This window comes from Ostrinia nubilalis, chromosome 13 (genome assembly GCF_963855985.1).
Source record: "Ostrinia nubilalis chromosome 13, ilOstNubi1.1, whole genome shotgun sequence".
In the NCBI taxonomy this organism is placed as follows: Eukaryota; Metazoa; Arthropoda; class Insecta; order Lepidoptera; family Crambidae; genus Ostrinia; species Ostrinia nubilalis.
In genome coordinates, this window is record NC_087100.1 from 2,107,571 (window position 1) to 2,128,287 (window position 20,717).

Consider the following 20,717-nt stretch of genomic DNA (forward strand, 5'->3'; position numbering starts at 1 on the left):
AAACTGAAATGTCAAAGTACTTTTATATTAATTGGCGTCCAAAAATAGCGTTATTCCACGAATACGCCATTAATTAACTGAACACCTACGTTCCTACGTATTCTGAAATACTCTTCGATGTCGCTTGTTTGAATTCATGATCAAGTAATTGTACTTATGTGAAATGTAAAAACGTTTCCTCAAATCAAAATTGAAATTAACTTGTTATACACTCATAATTAATTCTACCGCTGCTTTGGAACTCTTGGAACTATAAATAGTTACTATTGTTAGCAAATTCTTCAATTCAATTAGATTTTGTAGCCTTAAAGTTAGGCAGATTCAAGCATACATACCTACTTGTTTATTAAAAAATATTCTACGTAATAATAGAACTTTAGCAATAACAATAGATGGTACTTGCTTTTACTCAAATGAACAAAGCAAAACCATTGTAAGTCTTACGCCCGTTTTCACCATCAATCCCTAATTTAAAGTGATGTATTCTTTGTATTGTATTCACAAAGGGGTTACTTAAAAATTAGGGATTATAGTAAAAACGGGCATTAGAAAACTATTTTTAGCACACACCCTTGTGGACTGAGCCTAACACCATCTTTGCAATGGAGCCAGTTGCAGCCTTTACGATTCCTTTCAAACGCCTGGCTTTCTAGACCTTCTACGCGAACGTGCGGCGCTAGATGATATCATTATCATCTAAGTGCCCGCTGGCCCTTATTGTGGACTGAGCAGTCTCATTTACTACATAATCTATCTATACTAATATTATAAATGCGAAAGTGACTCTGTCTGTCTTGCTTTCACGCCTAAACCACTGAACCGATTTTCATGAAATTAGGCATAGAGATATTTTGAGTCCCGGGAAAGGACATAGGATAGTTTTTATCCCGGTTTTTGAAACAGGGACGCGCGCGATAAAGTTTTTCTGTGACAGACAAAATTACACGCGGGCGAAGCCGCGGGCGGAAAGCTAGTATACTATATTATTGTGTCTATTAAAATTAGACTGATGTGGGCTTTACTCTTTAAAATAGCATAGTTTTTACAGTCAAATATAACCTCATTTTGAGTAAGTAAGTAGTATTGAATAAACTAACTATAAGCTAAAATTTTGTACAAATATGCAAATGTTGAAAACAAATAACTGTTGTATGACAACAGTAGGTACAGTAAAATTGACACCTACAGTCATGTAGACTATTCGATGCAAAAAACCACTCTATTACAACTGCCTAAGATACAACAGCGATGTGCCATCGTCATGTACTACTACTAGGACCTACTAAATTAGAATTTACCTCCTATATACGAAATACAATAACACGGATGTCATAAATATAGTTGCCATAGTATTTATATTAATATTCATAGTTATAAATAAATTTATCCACCTAGGTAATTGCCTAAATATTCTGGTTTATCCTGAAATAAGTCACTAACTGACATACATACCTACTAGTAAAATTATTTATGGCACCATGATGCCATTTCAGATGCGGTCATAGCCTTTTTTGAATCTACTAAATAATGCCAATTTATCGAAAACTAAATAAAATTATATATTAAGCTCATAGTACCTAGATAGAAGAAATACATATATTAATTAAATACACTTTTTAGAGTAGGCGCACACCGTTGATTTTTAGTTGAGTGCCCGATTTTAATTTGTATGAAGAATCGGCCAAATCGAATCGGCGTAGTGTGCGCACTCCCATACATGCCCATACTGATCAACTGCCCGACTAAACTATCGGCCGACGAAAAATCAACGGTGTGCACCTACTCTTAACAGACATAACCTTCAGAAAATAAACAATTGAAGCCTACAAAAGTAAGAGCACACTCCAAGCAGATTAAATAAATCCCCCGAGACACGAGTCCTTCTGAATTAATAAATAAAAGGATCACTTTCGGAGCTTTACTTGTGCTCGCACGGGCATGTAAATCGTGTATTCGTGTAATAATATACGCACGCATCACATGTTCGAGATTAATTAACTCCACACGTGGAGTGAAATGTGTGCGGTTGGATTTGATTGTCACGTGTTTTGAAGCCCCTCCCTTCATGAGTGATGTTCGTTGGATCCTCTCCCTCCGGAATTGAACGATTATTATCCAGATTTTTTGTCAGGAGGTTCACAAATGGTTTTATTTTTTGTTATTTATACATAAGTAGTTTCTTTGAGTTCTCTGTAAAAACTAAGTTATTCTTTTGGTAAAAAAATGTCACTTCCTGTGACAAACCATAATTCACTAGGGCAAAAGGTCTTTAGAATCGTCATGATTCTCCTGCTGCTCGGAAAATGAGCTCAGCATTCAGGTTTTTGACGTAGTTTGTCTCTTTGACAATATAAAAGCTATACCCAAATGCATACTAGATTTTCATGAATCGAAATCATACGAATCCTGCCTCCTTCAAATTGCTGAATTTATAATAGGTATAATCCTCAGTTTGCCTTAATTAGAACACTACAGTGAAACTAATTCCCGTCCTTAATCCTTTATTCCCGCAATCCCAGTGGCCATTAGAGATGTCCCACTGCACTAAAGTACGGCACATTGCAACTGCAATGCAGACGCTCTCACTGGGAATTATTCAGAGGACTGCACACCTCCCGCAATTGCAGCGCTCATTAAAGCCCTGATTACAAAGCTTTAAAGCTCCATTGTTTTTGTCGAAGCTTTAAAATCCCTAGCGGTAATGACTACAATCCTTTTTAGTAAAGACTCGAGAGAATAGGTGTTTACTGAGAAAGCGTGCTCCATCTTAGATCTGATCATCACTCATTAGGTGCGATTAAGGTCAAACGTGGACTCTGTTCCAAATAAATAAAAAGAAAAGCTGTTACTTAGTATATCTTCGAGCTTGCCTTCGTCTTGACTTGTCAGTAACTGATTGAAAAAAGCACGTTAACCCTTCTCATGTCATGTCAGTCTTTATGACGTCTGACTTCTAACAAAGTTGAAGAAGATAAAAAAAATGGTTGATAAGTAGTAGGAATAAATTTATCCAATGACACTCGCCAATAGGTTAACGAAACGGTATCAAGATCTGAGGCAACTCTGAACAATACAGATTATGACGAATTAGCGCATCAACCACAGACCGTGATGCGTGTCGCCACAAATGGATCGGAAATATTAAGCATAATGACATTGGCTCTTGTCGTGACACGTTAAAAATATATATAACGTAGAATTAAGTAAGAGTATAAGCAAACCCCGTGACTTAGTCTGCGACTTACTTGAAGTGAAAGGTAACAAAGGTACATCAACAAGATTTAGGAATTTGATGGGAGTCATGTTGAAGAGCGAGAAAAGCAATTATAACAGCTGCTATTTAGCAAGAAATACACATGTGATATTATAATATATGCCACTTTATTATTTGTCCCCATTTGGATACTTCACGGCCCACGCCATATGCCAGCGCTGACCTAAATGTTGTCCCAAAACACCAGACATAATAATTGAAAAGGGTACATCATACATCTAGGTACGAGTACCCTTTTCATGTCTACGTCAAATTAGGACGTGCCACAGGAACGCACATAAGTGACGTCATTACGGCATAGTTGTCGTCACGGGACCGAATGTCGGTCACACGTCACCGTGACCCGGGAACGCTAATGGGCCGACCTTCCCCGTTTTTCATAGAAATATATCTAGGCAATATGCCAGACGAACGCAAAATGTACTGGTTGGAGACTGGAGAAACATACTTTTATGAACTTTTTATTTTTTATTTTATTTGGGGCCTCTTACATAGCTTGTGTGTATGCACCATAAAATCTGACCACTAATATACCATAATCATCCAGGTAGAGCCATCCTATTAACACTTTATAATGATAAGGTATAAAATGCTCTTAAATTTTAACGAAGATGGTCTCTACTCTAAGGTGTGAGAATATTAAGGCAGAGATTATTAATGCTCATGACCCGCCACAAAGATAAAAAATAATCAACGCACCTTTGACCCTCAAAGGTAGATTAATAATACCTTTACCTACTCATCCGTGTAGTTGTGAAACCCATCAATTCGGCGGTTCGGCGCGACCACGCAAAAGGGACCCGCCCACGGAGCGTGACGCCAGTGAAATCGCTCCACTAGGGCGAAGCAACGCGGTCAGGTCTACTCCATCATGTAAATGACCCCACGGAGTGACATTATACCCGGCAGATATCGCGTGGAATTTGCCAATTACGTCGGCTTTTAGGCACGACAGCACATGATGCTAGCATCTTCTGTAGTTATTTAATGCAGCTTTTTAAAATAATTTCTTGTTTTTGACAAAAAAGATAATCTTATTAACCGTTAGGAAGAGGCTAATGGACAACCGTCTGTTCTAGCGGTTAGCTATAAGTGCTATTATTGTGGCTTCAAAATCCGTAATGGCCATATTTTTGTGATATTGCAGTTTTCTTTGTCTAGCCCCAAGCCAGGCTATTGTAGTAAGAAGCATTTTTGTCAGCATTGACACATTCCCATTAAATGTCCTCCTTAGCTCCAACACGGTTATTTTCAGTTACGGAAGTAAATCTATCAGTTAAGTTAGAGAATAATTTATTCAAAAATGTCGGTCAGACTCCGCCTCCTCACACGGCGACCCGGTGAACTGTCATGGAAGCTAATTTACTACTGACCTGAGGATAATGCTTCGACACGGTTACCAAAAGGCAATTTGTGTGGTTCCGAAAAATAGCATAATGTTTTGGGGACAAAATTATTGTAGATAGATGCACTGAATACGTCCACTAATATGTAGTTCTACGATTAAAATTATACAGATATGTTTACTAACGGAAGGAAAATGTGGCCCAATTCAAATAAATAAATAAATAAAAATAAAAATTCTTTATTTCAGACAATTTTAAAAGTCCATATTAAATACCTTTAAATACTAATTTCAGTGCTTTAGGATTTTAATGTGAATTGATCATGATCAGAGTTACCCAATATTACCGTCCATTCTGGATGTCGTGGAAATCTTTGGGGAAGGCCTTTGTCCAGCAGTAGACGTCATTTGGTTGAAACGTACGAACCCTCTATTTCACCTCTCTGTGAATCGGTGAATAAAGAAGCTTGTTTTATAATTTCGACACCTACGATCGATTTACCATCGGATATGCCTACTTGAAATACAGAAATCCTTTTTCTTTTCTTTGTTACGCAATTCATCCAAATTAATAGCTATGTACACCGCATCAGGCCTTTTTGTTGAAAAACTGTTACAGATAGTTATAGCACAACACTGGTAATAATATGTCGTTTTAATAGATGCTATTTTGCATTAGCTTAGCATTATTTCTAATACGAGTAGCTGTAAATTCTTATTTACAGCTCTCATAGTGTTTTTCATGTCCCGTGATCCATCTATTTAACTGAGTGTTTTATTACATCACAAGTTCTACTGGCCAGACGAGGATAGACCTCATTGTCCGGGCACGGCTATAAGGGCCAGAGGGCATTCAACTCGGATTCAATTAAAGTTGAACGCCCCAATTATCTGATTACGCCTACTCTCCTTACGGTTCACTTCCATCAGCTACCAAACTAAGTAGATTAATATAACTAGTCTATAAACTCAAAATGTCGATGACACTTCGCGTTTCGAGAAAATGTTGGGCTATAAATTCCAATTTCATATTCCCAGAACGTATTTACGGCGTCTGAATGCTCTTAAATTGACATTTGCGTATATCTTATAGCAACTATTAAGTACCGTATTTGCGCTCCCCTTCATTGGAATTTCATAATACGTTTCGGATATTTCTTAAAAGTAGTCAACAATAAATCTATTTTTAGAATGAATATTTAGTAAATAGTTAACCTGGAGTTCAAAGCATAATCACTTTACTCGTTAGAAAACCAATACAATTTCGAAACAGGCACATTCATTATTTTGTAATTTACATTGAAGAGTGTAAAAAGGAAATAAATTAATTCGATCGGCTTTGATTTTTAGAAGAAAAAAAGAGGCTAATTAAATAGAATAGAGTTCAAGATGATGACGGTTCACAAACGATACTTGCTTAAGTGTAGCAGCAAATCGAACGCACAACGTTGAATAGAGCTCTGTGATTGGTTCGTGTGTCACCCTGTGCGTCCACACGCACTGTGAGACCTCATAGTAATGTTAGTGAATAGGGGCGTTACACTTCAACCTCTACTCTGCCATAGGGTTAATCGACAGTAAATCTTGGCACACAGGACTTGCAGCACTGGGAACAAGAGGGTTGCATTTAACTATTTGATAACTCTCTGCTATGACCGAAATTCTAGTAATAAGAAACTCACCTGTCATGCTGTATAAGCGCTATAGAACTGGCCACGAGATCTTCAAACTGCTTCTCGCTCGCCGAGCTGCCCTGCCTCTTATGATGATGAGGAGTGTTCGCTGCTGACGACACCGGCGTCAGAGACTTCTGGGTCTCCGCACTGAGGGTCTTCGGAGGCAGGTTCTGCGAGGACTTGCTACCGAAGAGCCGCCATGTCACCGTGGGGGTAGACTGGGTGGGCGAGTCTTGGGTCTTCGAGTTACTCTTCCATGGGAACACGCCTCTGTAACAATTGAAAGGTTCGGTGAGAAATTTAAAATGAAAGTAGAAGTCCTAAGCCAGCTTAAGTTCTACAGATGGGGATTGGTTTTTATACTGTAGATCAGTCTTTATTTCTAACTCCGACGAAGAGCTACAGATAAAACGAGAGCATTAAGGAGAACATCATAGGATCACAAGATCTTGGATATAGCGTATAAGTCTACATAAGTGTGTTTTTAAGAACTTAATCATGTTCAAATTAACACTTTGCGTATATTTCGAGTGAAATAATCGTATAACCTTCCGCATTGCAATGAACTAGGTTTTATACAGCTCGTTAACTTTAAAATAGAACTTTAATGACCGAGATGAAAACAAAAGATGCCATGAAATTAAAGCCCAGCGATTTCCCTTCCCATAAAAGGCTGTTCCACAAAAGCGAGGCAAGAAACTCATTACATTACTGACTAATTGTGAAAACAAGTGTTAATACAGTGCCATAGACGAACAACTGGTGCGGATCGTTGTGGCAACAGACGAATGGATTAGAAACCTAGTGGCACACTTGGGCCCGTAATCGCATGCGATAAGCACACATTGTCGAGCGAGTTGAAAAATCAGCGCGATCGATGCGTTTGGTTAAGTTTAGAGATTCGTTCGTTCGTTTCAGCCAAATGACGTCCACTGCTGGACAAAGGCCTCCCCCAAGGATTTCCATAACGACCAGTCCTACGATGCCCGCATCCAGGCTCTTCCCGCGACCTTAACCAGATCGTCGGTCCACCTAGTGGGAAGGCCTGCCCACGCTACATCTTCCGGCCCGTGGTCGCCACTCGAGAACTTTTCTGCCCCAAAGGGCATCGTCTCTACAAGCTATGTATACTTATTAATTAATCAGTTGTGCCGTCGTGGCTGGTAGAAATGCAGATGGTAGGATGCTGGTTGTGCCGTCGTGGCTGGCAGTGTTGATAGAATGCTGGCAGACCATAATCAACCTAATTTGTATAAATAATATCTAAAAGAATGAGAGTTTTACCAACGCAATAACATGAGATAAACGTTCTCAAATTGAACATAAAATTATTTTAAACTTTGAAGATATGTTAATGAATTTATTAATAAGGTATCTGTGGTTTTCCATATATTAACAAATGAGGAAAATATACGGATGTGTTGATACCTAAACGACAGACCATCATGTAAATAAGGATATCGACGAAATATTATTATAATAGTCAATATGAATCTGATTACAAGACGAAAACAAAATCATACCTCTCGCGCATTTCTTACTGCCGTGGCACATCAGACTGTTATTGAAAAATCACACTTAATGCAACTACATAAGACACCAAGTGTTTATCTTGATGATCCGTCAACATAGCTTTAAAAACATATTCTAAATACAAAGGTCCAGAGATCGTCGCACGCGCAGACGCCGCGTCGACCGGAATGTCATTGTGTGATAATAGCGAAGCCAGTGTGGGTGTAGGACTAGTGATAAATTCATACAACGGCAATTTGAGATTTTTTGTTGCTCTATGAATGTGGTAGTTGTATTAGTGACTACTTGATTGACATTAATATCGATTTAATGGATCGATCTGTGTTAATCTTAAAGACGCTTTATCTTTTTGTGACAAATGACTGTGGAATAACTAAACTAATATCTAGCTCTAGCTTTTGGGTATAATACGAATAGTATTAGCTTTTACGAAGACCTTTATTTAATCTCTCTGGATTCCAGGAAGTGGCCAGTTCCAGAGATCCTTATTGAATATTTTTATTACGGGCATAAAGTTTTGAATGTTATTACTTGCTGTACATAATTGCTACATCCCGCAATCGGGGGCAAAGTTAAATCTTTCCACAAGAGCATTCATAAATTCCGACTATCATGCAGGTCTAAATCGTAAAAAACTAATCAACAACATCGTAGTGAACGATACAAACTAGTTGATGATGTTATGTCTACACTATATTATAAAGAGGAAAACTTTGTTTGTTTCTTTGGTTGTAATGAATAGACTCAAAAACTACTGGACCGTTTTTAAAAATTCTTTCACCATTCGAAAGCTACATTAACCACGAGTAACATAGGCTAAATATTATTTTGGAAAAAAATACTGTTCAGGGGTCCATGCGCGCGAAGCCGCGGGCGGAAAGCTAGTTATTTATACGTCTACAACATCACATCAAGTAAAAACAGCACCTTATCTAGTTGTAAATAAGTGCTATTTTACTAGAAAACATTTATAGTCCGATATGCGCTGTACGTTGCTGGAACACGTTCCGGGGAAAACCAGAACCGGTCCGGTTCGGAATCACGATTTATTTACAAACACGACCACTTGCACCGCGATGACACGGGCTCGGTCAATACAAAATGGTTGTGTTAGTGAAACTGATGGTGAATCAAATCAAATGGTTTATTCAATACATAGGCTCTTTCCAGGCGCTTATACACGTCCCAAATATAGCTTGCCCTACCACCACTTTGGGACAATATTATGGGCTGGTGCTGAGAAGAAATGTCGGAAGAAACTCAGTCACCTTTGTCGATTATTCTAAACGTAACAACAAATTACTACTTAACCCATTATACAGGGTGGAAACGTTAAGTGATCTCACTCGATTATTTCTAAACTATACAAGATATCGAAACACTGATTACTGATTCTGAAAGTGCTTCACAAGCTCTTTCAAACGGTACCAATCATAAGTTACATAATAAACTGGATCTATCCGAAAATTCAATGTTTCCAGCTTCCATACATTTAATAAAACCACATAATATTAAAAACTATACAAGATATTCAAAAACTGGTTACTGATTCTGAAAGTGCTTCACGAGCTCTATCCAAAGATACCATTACTAGGTTACAAAATAAACTGAATCCATCCGAAAATTGAATGTTTCTAGCTTCCATACATTTAATATAGCCACTGTCATGGCACTCTTGTCTTGATAATATTATAGCAAGTAAAGCCTAAAACCAATGTTTTCCATGAATAATTTTAAATAAGAATGCAATTAACAAGTTCATTTTAAGTGTTTATTATTTAATTAAAAAAAAAAATTTCTAATATTGTTTGGCTGGCATACATTTAGTATGGAGGCTGAATACATTTAATTTTCGGATAGATCCAGTTAATTCTGTAACCTATTATTGGTACCGTTGGATAGAGCTCGTGAAGCACTTTCAGGATCAGTAACCAGTTTTTCGATATCTTGTATAGTTTAGAAATAATCGAATGAGATCACTTATCGTTTCCACCCTGTAGACTAGCGGTCCCATATGGTACCACTTTTTTGTGTGTTTTAATTTGGCTCTATACATTAATACCTGAAAAGATGCAGTGCTCTGATTGATGCAAGTCGTAGCCAATAGATATGGTCTAAGCTTCTAGGAATAAAAATTTACAGTTATTCTTTTCAGTTGTGTGTAATTGATGATTGATTGAGTGCATCAAAATTTTCTCTTAAAAATTGACGCGCCATTCAAGTAAGCGATCATATTTTTTTTTGTGTGATAGTTAAATACTGATTTTGTTACAATCTTGTATTCTCCATAAGTGCTCTTATTGTGAAATGGTGTAAAATTACGTCGATAGGTAATAATAATATGAAATATTGTATGTCAAAATTACTGGTACCGTACGGTACCGCTAGCCGCTTACCGTGTCTTCTTAATTATTTTATGATTTTTAGTTTTTACTGTATTTATTGGGAAGTATTCAATGGTATATAAGGTATACAGGAAGATAAAGTAAAATAGTTTCCTATACTTTACAAAACCATTGATTTTTATTTATTTTAGATGTAACTTACACGAAACATTGGCAGTTTTGGAGGACGGTGAAAGTCCCAAGACGAAGCAGATATTTATAGAACGAACTCAAGATAATTGCAACTTTTGAACAATATTAGAGTATAGAAAATGTAACGTGGGGCTATGTGCAGCGTGCTTTGCCAAGCTGCATTCTACATTTTTGAATATTCAAATATTAAAATAAATATTGCTTACCCAATATACAGTTTTTTTTACATTTAATGTCACTTCTGTTATTTGCCTGTATACAGGGTGTTACTTTGCATTCTTGCCATATTTACAGAGGTTACTATATTACTGATACTGAACACAAATCCGTAAAAAAATAATGCCCGAAAAAATTTTTTTTTAATCTTGAGTATTTTATTTTATCGACTATCTGTTAAACACATCACTAATTATCGTAACGCATGCACATCACTTGTTGGCGATGGCGATGAAGACTTTTTTACTTTTTATTGTATTTTTAAATATCTATTGCAATCTATTGTCTTAAAAATGTCTTTTTGACACTTGTAAAAAACTGAGAAATCCATCAATCACAAATCACGTTAAAAATAATACAAAAATGTCTGAAGTGTATTCAAACAACGAATAATTTAATTCAAAATGGTGCTTGGAGTGTCTGCAAGACGTCTTAGACGAAATGCTTGATGACGTACCCTTAGCGTTACACCAAATGCTCTACTACCAGCAGGATGGTGCTCCCCCACAATAAGGACGTCATGTGCGCGAATAATACGTTTGGTGAACAGTGGATTGGACGAGGGGTCCAGTAGCTTGGCCACCACGATCCTCGGACCTGACACCAATGGATTTTTGGAGTGACTTGAAACGACTGGTATGCGCAGAAGAGATAAACAGTGTAAACGCGTTACATGAAAGGATTGTTTTAGTGAAACTGTGAGCCAAAACGTTTATGTGTTGCGAAAACTAAAGCGAAAAACCTACGCTTCGCCGTGCTAGACTGTGCCTTCATCAGAACGGAGGACACTTTGAACACTTGCTTCGCAGTACGTAAACTTTGTAAGTAGGAACTTATCAATAAATAATTAATTGTGAATAAGGTGATTTCATTTCATACTTAATTTATTAATTTGTAAAAATAGGGTACAATGTTAAAATTAATTAAAACCCTAATAATTATTACGTATTTTTGACGGGCCTAAGCCCGTAAAGTAGAAAGGAAAATCTGAAATCAACTGAAGAGTATTTTAAAATAATTATTATGACTGGATAAAAAGGCTGGTACCCAGAGCCATAAAACAACAGATTATTAAGAACTAGGCCACGCCCACTAGGTTTATTCCACTTGCACCTGTAGAACGTGCGAGACAAAATGGGTTTATTCCAATTTGTACTGAAAAACCAAATTTATTAAAATCTTAGTGTACTTTCTTTATGGGAGTCTCTTGTTTATCTTAAATAATAGGTATTGTTCCCTACTTTTATCTCTGTGAATATGGCAAGAATGCAAAGTAACACGGTGTATTAATACATATTATAATAATAATAAAATATACAGGGTGTTAGGTAAATGGGTATATGAGCCGACACTAGCCCATGTTAACATGGGCATATAAATGGTATGGTGAAGTCAGAAATTTGAAATCATCATTTTATTTTTTTTTAATTTTCATACTTAATAATTTTTATAAAATCCGATTTGTATGAAAATTAAAATAATTTAAATGAAGATATCAATTTTCTGACTTCACCATACCATTTATATGACCTAGTGTCGGCTCATATACCCATTTACCTAACACCCTGTATAGTTTACCCTATTTTTATAAAGTCCATGATAAAGATATGTTTTAACCGACTGACACGGTAAGAGGCTAGCGGTACCATATGGTACCAGCATTTTGTTTCTAGATTACAGGTCGGATCATTTTTTTAATGCTTGTATAGCATTATGTAGACCATAATTATGAACATATTTCAAAAAAACAAAAATCTGACACTTTAAGAAAACTCAGTCTATAATGGGTTAAGGTGTTTCAAGTAGGCCCATCACAAGTTTCGTGACCCAGATCTCTTCTTTTATAAAAAATACCTAGTAAGATTTTAAGATTTTATAACTAAGAGATTCACAGACGTAAAATATGGTAGAGATTCAAAAACCTTAGCACGTCGACTAGGTACAGATTAAGCAAACAGTATTGTGGTACCTAAAATAAATTGAAATGAGGAATAAGGAATTATGTTAATCTGTAGTAAGGTAGTTTTTTGAACCAGGATATACGCGTATAAATTTAAATACTTGAAACGTAGCGACAACAAACTTTGTATCAGACTTCCTTCTGGAGATAATATGGAAAAAAACGTGACAATATTTGTTCGCGTTATCAATGACTGATTGAAGGATTCTCTATGACTCTGTCATCACTTCCCAGCACAAGGGATAACTCTACCAAAATGCCTATAAGTTAAACATAACTGTGGAATAAAACCGAATACCTACGCAGAACAATAAACCGCAAATAGAATAATTTATTTATAATGCCAAATCGTGACTGACAAACCACATAAGTTATTAATATTCACTTCGTAATCGAATCGCATTGCTTGTTCTGTTTCGTACTCGAAGGAAATGAAACCATTAATAATTCACAAAAAACCGGACCGATAAAATATTCAAGACATGTATCAAAAATATACAGTCATGCTATGTTTGTGTGCCCTTGGGGTGTTTGCGTTGTACCTGTATGTAGTCTGCAATCACGTTCCAAAACACATATTGGTTTGTTTAACATAAATAACTTGGCAAAATGCACGCCAAAAGGATTTTCCAATTAACATACTTGGAAAATTACATAGTTGAAAGAATTAGAATTACATAGCAGTATGTATAGGAATAAATAATTGTGTTTCACGCCACTCTTGTGGCGGAGTTTTGGGCTGACACTGTGTAGGTTTGTTGTCGACACGAAAAGAAGAAGAAGAATAATTATGTTCATTAACTATAGCTTTGTTAATATCAGGATTACCAGGCTACCAGCGATTCAATTGTCAAGTCACTCGTATTCTCAAACGATCCCCTAAACTCGATTAAAACTCAAGCATAGATTCGAGCTTGTTTCAATATTCATAGCAATCACAGGCTTGAATATAATCTTGTAGATTCACAGTTGAAGACCTTTTTACCTTATGGTTAAGATATTAACACCCGTATTCACAAACGATGCTTGCTTAAGTGAAGCAGCAAATCGAACACACAGCATTTAATAGAGCTCTGTGATTGGTTTGTGTGTGACCCTGTGCGTACACGCGCACTTTGAGACTTCATAGTAATGTTTGAATACGGGCGTAAGCCTATGCTACAATCCTAAAACAAACGTTTGTTTTTAGTTCTACCATTTCGCTTCTAATGCTGTTTTTGTTTGGTTATTAATAGCTGTTCTAATTAATTAATAAGTGAAAGTAAATAAAGCAGGTATTGTCCACTATTGTCCACCACATCACTTAACTGTCTTAAAAAAGCGAAAGCTGACACTTGTTCCGATCAATTAAGTAATAACATTACGGTTAATATACGAAACAATTATGTTACTTATAAACACTTTCTTACTAATGAAAATTTTACAGTCACTAAAAGAAAGAATAACCGTAAAGTATTAGAACATAACAAAGCCGACAGAAATAGAATGCTTGCATAGGTTGTTATTCTGTCTTTCAGACGTCTTCGTTTAACATCACACATGGGAAACGTTCCACGTGTTAAATGAGGACAGTCTAGAAAAGTATTTATGTATAGGGACTCATGGAACTCCGTAATTGAATAGCATTAATATTGAAAAAGAATTCAATTAAACAATTTTCGTTACAAATTAAACGCAATTCAAACCAAAAGATAGAGACTCAATCATAAGATAATGTAGAGATATCTAAACATTATACCTAACCAAAAAGGAGGGTCGAAAATGATATTTCATCATTTCAGCCTTAGGACGTCCACTGCTGAACATAGGCCTCCCCTGAGGCCTCCCCCAATGCTTTCCATGTTGATCGATTGGTAGCGGTCTGCGTCCAGCGCTTCCCTGCTACCTTTACGATGTCGTCGGTCCACCTTGTAGGTGGACGTCCCACGCTGCGTTTTCCGGTAGGCGCCCTCCATTCCAGAACCTTTCTGCCCCATCGGCCGTCAGTTCTGCGTACTATGTGCCCTGCCCATTGCCACTTCAGCTTGCTTATCCGTCGGGCTATGTCAGCGACTTTGGTTCGTTTACGGATCTCCTCATTTCTGATTCGATCTCGCAAGGAAACACCAAGCATAGCCCTCTCCATAGCACGCTGTGCAACTTTGAGCTTCTGTATAAGGCCCATAGTGAGAGGCCACGTTTCCGAGCCAATAAATTTAATACACAATAAACGAAACAAGATAATATTATACTTTGCCGATAAACATATAAGTGAAACAGAGCATCATTTACAGTTACGAATAAATACAACCGTGTGTAATGTTATGCCATAAAGAACTCTTCTCGGACAACAAAACAAAGAAATTAGTTTTGTATCGAGGCTCGGAATAAGCGATGACGGGATAGTTCGATGCCTTTAATACATTATTGAATCGCCCTTTCCTTACGACCATTTAACTGGGCCGAGCTGAAAGTTAATTCGTCCCATTCAAGTCGGTAAAAAGCATCACCAATTTGTAAGATTAATCATTTTCTACACAGGCTCAGAGATGATAGTTAACTATTACTTATTAAAGCTGAGTAAAACCATCTTACTTTAACAAACGTCAAAAAACTGTCTAATTCCATACAAAAAGCACCGGTTATCGTCATACTAACAGTTAAAGTTAGGTGGTGCAACTCTGCCTAAGTTTTCTCAAAAAGTGGTGGGGATTTATGCAATAAGCAGTAAGCTACTTCAGCTTAGGAAATTAATGCTTATTGCATAAAAATGTTTCAACTTTACCTACTTAGTTTACATTTACATAATTATGATACAATATTTTAAGCAAATATGATGGTGAATAAAAAGCAGTCTCATTTGGGAGAAACACAGAAGTAAGAAATCATGTTCAAGATATACAGGGTGTTAGGTAAATGGGTATATGAGCCGGCACTAGCCCATGTTAACATGGTCATATAAATGGTATGGTGAAGTCAGAAATTAGATATCATTTTATTTTTTTTAATTTTCATACAAAATAAATTTTATAAAATCCGATTTGTATGAAAATTAAAATAATTAAAATGAAGATATCAATTTTCTGACTTCACCATACCATTTATATGACCATGTTAACATGGGCTAGTGTCGGCTCATATACCCATTTACTTAACACCCTGTATTTATTTGGCAATAATAGGAAAGAGGGTGAGTGTTACAGCTAATATGACATTTCAATGGGACCAAAAACCCCGGGAATACGGAGAAAAGGACTCTACGATCAATACGTGAAGTAGGGTAGACGGTTAATCTTTGTTATCGTAATATACTGGGAATACATGAGGGAAAGATACTCGTATTTATTCTACTGCTACAAAACTGTTAGGGATATATTAAGTCCGCTACAGAGCAATAAACACAGTGGTTGGTAGTAACATAATAAATATATTGGTATCAAAGCACACGTAGAATATTTACAATAGAGAGTTCGGCACAGCCATTACACAGCTAAAGACAACATCACATTTGAATATAAATGACAGTTCTATCATAGCGGTTCCAGCTAGCCAGCTCTAAGTTATACAGCATGAAGGTGCTCATCAACACACCCCCTCAACTCATGCTTTATACAAGGCACTAGAGTACGCGCAACCCTAACCCTTTACTCAGCAAGTGATGCCTTATACGAGGCAAAGGTTTGGTGAAAATATCTGCCAGCATATTTTCAGTTGCCAAATGTTCTAAAGTTATCGACTTATTGTCACGCAGCACATCCCTTATAAAGAAATGCCTAATGTCGATGTGCTTACTTTTCGCGTGATAAACACCGTGATCTTCAGCTAGACAGATAGCAGCCAAGTTATGAGTATGCATGCTTACCTTAGACCAATGGTGAAGACCAAGTTCCTTCAGTAAGCCATTCAAATACACTGCTTCTTACATAGCTTCCGCTAAACTTACAAATTCAGCCTCACAAGTCGACGTCGCAACGATGCGTTGCTTTTGTGATGCCCATGAGATACCTGCTCCGCCTAAAATGAAAACATAGCCGGTAAAAGATCGTCTATCTGTTTCACAGTTACCCCAATCTGCATCCGCATAACCTTGAATGCACTTACCCATCGGTTTAAATGTTAAACCCTGAGTAATCGTACCTTTTAGGTACCTAAGGATCCGCTTTGCAGCTCTCCAATGAGTTTCCTGAGGATTCTCTGAAAATTGTGCGAGTTTTGCCGTCGCGTTCGCGATATCTGGTCTAGTCGCTACGCTCAAGAACATAAGTGCCCCTATGAGTTCTCGGAACGGAAAAGACTTTCCTCCTTCATCCTTCTCTTTGCCACTCATAGCTATCTTTCCCACCTCCATTGGAGTTTGTACAGGACTACAGTCCTCCATGTTAAATCTCTTCAAAATGGTCTTTACATATCTTTCCTGTGACATGTGATATTCATTACCATTTTTCTTTATGTCGATCCCTAGACAAAAGGTTGCTTGGCCAAAGTCCTTTAGTTCAAACCTCTTTGCCAGTTCCTGCTTGAATTTATTTATGGTTTCTCTCTTGCGTGAAGCAATTAATATATCATCAACATAGATAACGACAAATAGGTCTGCTCCATTATTGTCACATTTATGATACATACAAGGTTCACTCACTGTTGGTCTCAAACCCATTTCTCTAAGTTTCATGTCCAGCTTCATATTCCACTGTCTTCCAGCTTGCTTGAGACCATATAACGACTTCTTCAAAAGACAGGTGTCACCCCCTGCTTTCATATTCTCAAGCATTTTCACAGCTCTTTTGCCTATTTCGCTTTTTCTGCCATCCAAGCTTATCAGCTTTTCTAAACTTTCTTTCAGCAGTTCTGGAATTCTCATATAAATATTCTCATCAAGATCTCCATTTAAATAAGCAGTATTTATATCTATCTGATCTATGTCCATACCCATTTCAGCTGCTAAAGCAATCAATAGACGAACCGTTGCTATCCTAGCAACTGGGGCGAATGTCTTGAAGTAATCCAGACCATGTTGTTGACTATATCCTTTCGCGACAAGCCTGGCCTTCTTCTTTTCTGTTAAATCAACATTTACCTTCGTTGTTAACACATATCGACATCCAATGACATTTCGATCAGGTGGTTTCTTTACTATTTTCCATGTATCATTCTTCACTAAACTTCTTAACTCTGATAAAATTGCTTCTTCCCATTTGACTTTTTCATCACTTCCCAAAGCTTCCTTCAAAGTTGTCTCAATAGCTCCAGCAAAATCATCACAGTCACCATATTCTTCTTCCTGTGACTCACTGTCACTATTCTCTGTTTCTCTAACTTCAACCATATTAAAGATTTTTCGGGGGCGCCCAACGTGTCCTCTCTCAATCCTAGGTCTTCCAGGGCCTCTTTTCAAAGTGATATTCCAGTCAAATGTCTCATTTCTATCAGTAGTACTAGTAACTTCCGTATCTTCTGTGTTTAGTTCGTTTCTGAACGGTACATCTTGAGATCGATCTATTGGAACTTGAATATTCGAAGGTTGATCACTAAAGTATGAACTACATTGTCTGTTGGACAATTCAAACTCGATAGTCTTCCTTTTATCAACACTATCTTGTTCACATTGCAGTTCAATAGATGGTTCTTTCAAAACTTCACTTTCAGTTTTCTTATCTTCCTGAAACTTGACGTCTCTTGACACCACTATTTTTCTTTTCTCGGATATCCACACCCTATAGCCACCAGATTCAGCCGGGTAGCCCACAAAAATGCCGGGAGAACTTCGTGCTGCGAACTTATCCTTTCCTGGCTCCTTTTCCAAAACATGAACTTTCGCACCGAATGTTCTGAAATAACCAATATTTACAGGTTTATTAAACAATTTTTCATATGGAATTTCTCCATTCAAGCTGCTAGTCGGACATCTGTTACGCAAATAACACGCGGTTGCAATAGCTTCCGCCCAAAAACTTGCTGGTAGACCAGAGGATAATAACATACATCTTGCCTTCTCCAGTAAGGTGCGATTCATCCGTTCTGCAATTCCATTACTCTGCGGTGAATACGGCGTAGTCAACCTCCTTTTTATTCCATTTTCTTGTAAAAATTTCGAAAAATCACTATTCACAAATTCCTTGCCATTATCGGAATGGAAATATTTTATTTGTTTACCTGTCAAATTTTCGATCTGACATTTAAATATTTTAAACTTTGACAAGACGTCACTTTTATTTTTCAACATAAAAACTTCACACCAACGAGTACAATCATCAATAAATGTAACAAAATATTTATTTCCCGCATTTGATTGAACTCTCATTGGGCCTACCACATCAGAATAAATTATTTTTAACTTTTCGTCACATGGCTGACTGGACTTCACAAAAGGCAACGCAACCATCTTTCCCTTAGCACACACATCACAATCGCGCAATTCAGTATCAGACTTGGTGGCGTCTATACCCGATTTCTTCAGTACTTTCATAAGATCCCTAGCATTCAAATATCCCATACGCTCATGCCATCTACACAAATCCACATCCTTATCTGATACTACAGATGCCGAAGCATCCTGCTCTCTCAGGTAATACAAATTACCTCTACGATCAGCAGTCAACTTAACTTCACCATCTGCAACTAACATATGCTACATCACGTTTAAAAGTGACTATACAACCTCGATCAGTAAGTTTAGAAATCGAAATTAAGTTACTACGTAGATCAGGAACTAACAACGTATCTTCAAATTGGATTTTTCGCGTAATATCAACAAAAACAATGAAGACAAGTACAGTTTATCACTGAGAGCAATCTCCTGTGGCTGTAAATGTAAGGAAAGTGAAGAAAATGTTTATAATTGCAATTACAAGCGTAATTAACTTTATTTGCGAAACCATTAATAAATACGTATCAACTTTCAGCGGTGAATTAATAGCAGAAAATTTACTGCCGGTGGTGTTAGTTTCCTTAGGACTTCGAATAATTAATAGCCAAAGTAAAAATTCTCATGCCACTGTCTGTGCTTGAAGGACCATTTAATATGCGAATAATTGAATGATGTTAGGATTCTCTCTGGAGAGGATAATGAATGTCTTTCTACTTCTTTACCCTGTTCATTTTCAAATAAGGTAAAGTAGAAAGCACGAGAACCATATCTACTGCTACAAAACAATAGTGTTATTAACAAGCAAGAGTGCTAAACTGCGACAAGCTTACATTGTTAATGCAACATTAAAGACAATGTTCCATTTCCCTATTAGGGCAGTTAAACTCCCATACAGCCTGCAAAAAGTCGCGAGGAATGCGCGCGCGCCGCACTGTGGGTTTAATAGCATCTTTTATAGACATGTTATTTTCAATATCAAAAGTGTTGACTTTTAGAAAAGATAAGATAAGAAAAACTTTATTTGACACAAAAAGAAAAAAATAAAAAATATAACAAAGGGACTTAAAACTATACACGCATATTTTTGTGTCAAAAAGGCGCTCGCTCAGCATTAATCGAGCCACGCGTGCATGCACGCGTGCCCCGACGCTGGTTTTCAGCTTTTGAAGATCCAAGCACCATTATATTACAGAATTTTAACAGATGTTTAAGTTTATCACCTCAGTATTTTATTAGGTCATCTCTGTATCATGATTTCAGCCACAAGAGATCTGTATTACTTGGATCACAAGAATAATTCGATTTTTTTAGCTGTAGCAATGACAACTTGTGCAGGAGGCCAAACGACCCTAGAAACTTTTTAAGAAGGTGTATGGATGCAGGCCACCACCACCAACTTAATGAAAATCATTAGGTCGGACGTCTTGTAGCTGAAATAATGACGATGACTGCATAAGATCGATAGAGTTACGACACTATGCCTGTGTCAAAATTCTATATCATAATGGTACAATATTTAGTACGTATGTATTTCATTTCCTGAAACATATTCAAGCATAAAAGTCTACTATTTTAAGATTAAAAAGTCTTATGTCTATAAAAGACGGCATCCAGCGCACCGTGCGCCGGCGCATGGTACGCGTTGGTACGCGGCCTGCGCGCATGCGGTGTAAACAGACGCGTCTAATGGCGTCACCGTGTGCATTAATCAACTTTAAATTTTTGCATGCAGATTTTTTGTTAGTAGTTTCCTTATACTGCTATTCAAGTAAGACTTTGGAGTAGATTATTCCTTAAGCTTTTCTTAATTCATAATTACAACTTAAAAGTAGA

At 37.1% G+C, this 20,717-nt stretch overlaps 1 protein-coding gene and 1 long non-coding RNA gene across 2 annotated transcripts in view; both read right to left on the reverse strand.

The window, feature by feature from the left end:
• Nucleotides 1–20,717, reverse strand: part of LOC135077404 (TBC1 domain family member 12-like) — an 82,767-nt gene that overhangs the window by 29,381 nt on the left and 32,669 nt on the right. Inside the window, exon 2 of the mRNA XM_063971939.1 lies at nt 6,302–6,565. Within this exon, the coding sequence (XP_063828009.1) occupies nt 6,302–6,565 (264 nt within the window). The remainder of the gene's footprint in view (nt 1–6,301; nt 6,566–20,717) is intronic.
• On the reverse strand, nt 18,206–18,782 carry LOC135077107 (uncharacterized). Its single transcript, XR_010258396.1, has 2 exons — nt 18,500–18,782; nt 18,206–18,345 (listed from the first exon to the last, which is right to left on the reverse strand). It is a non-coding gene; the product is annotated as an uncharacterized LOC135077107 (long non-coding RNA).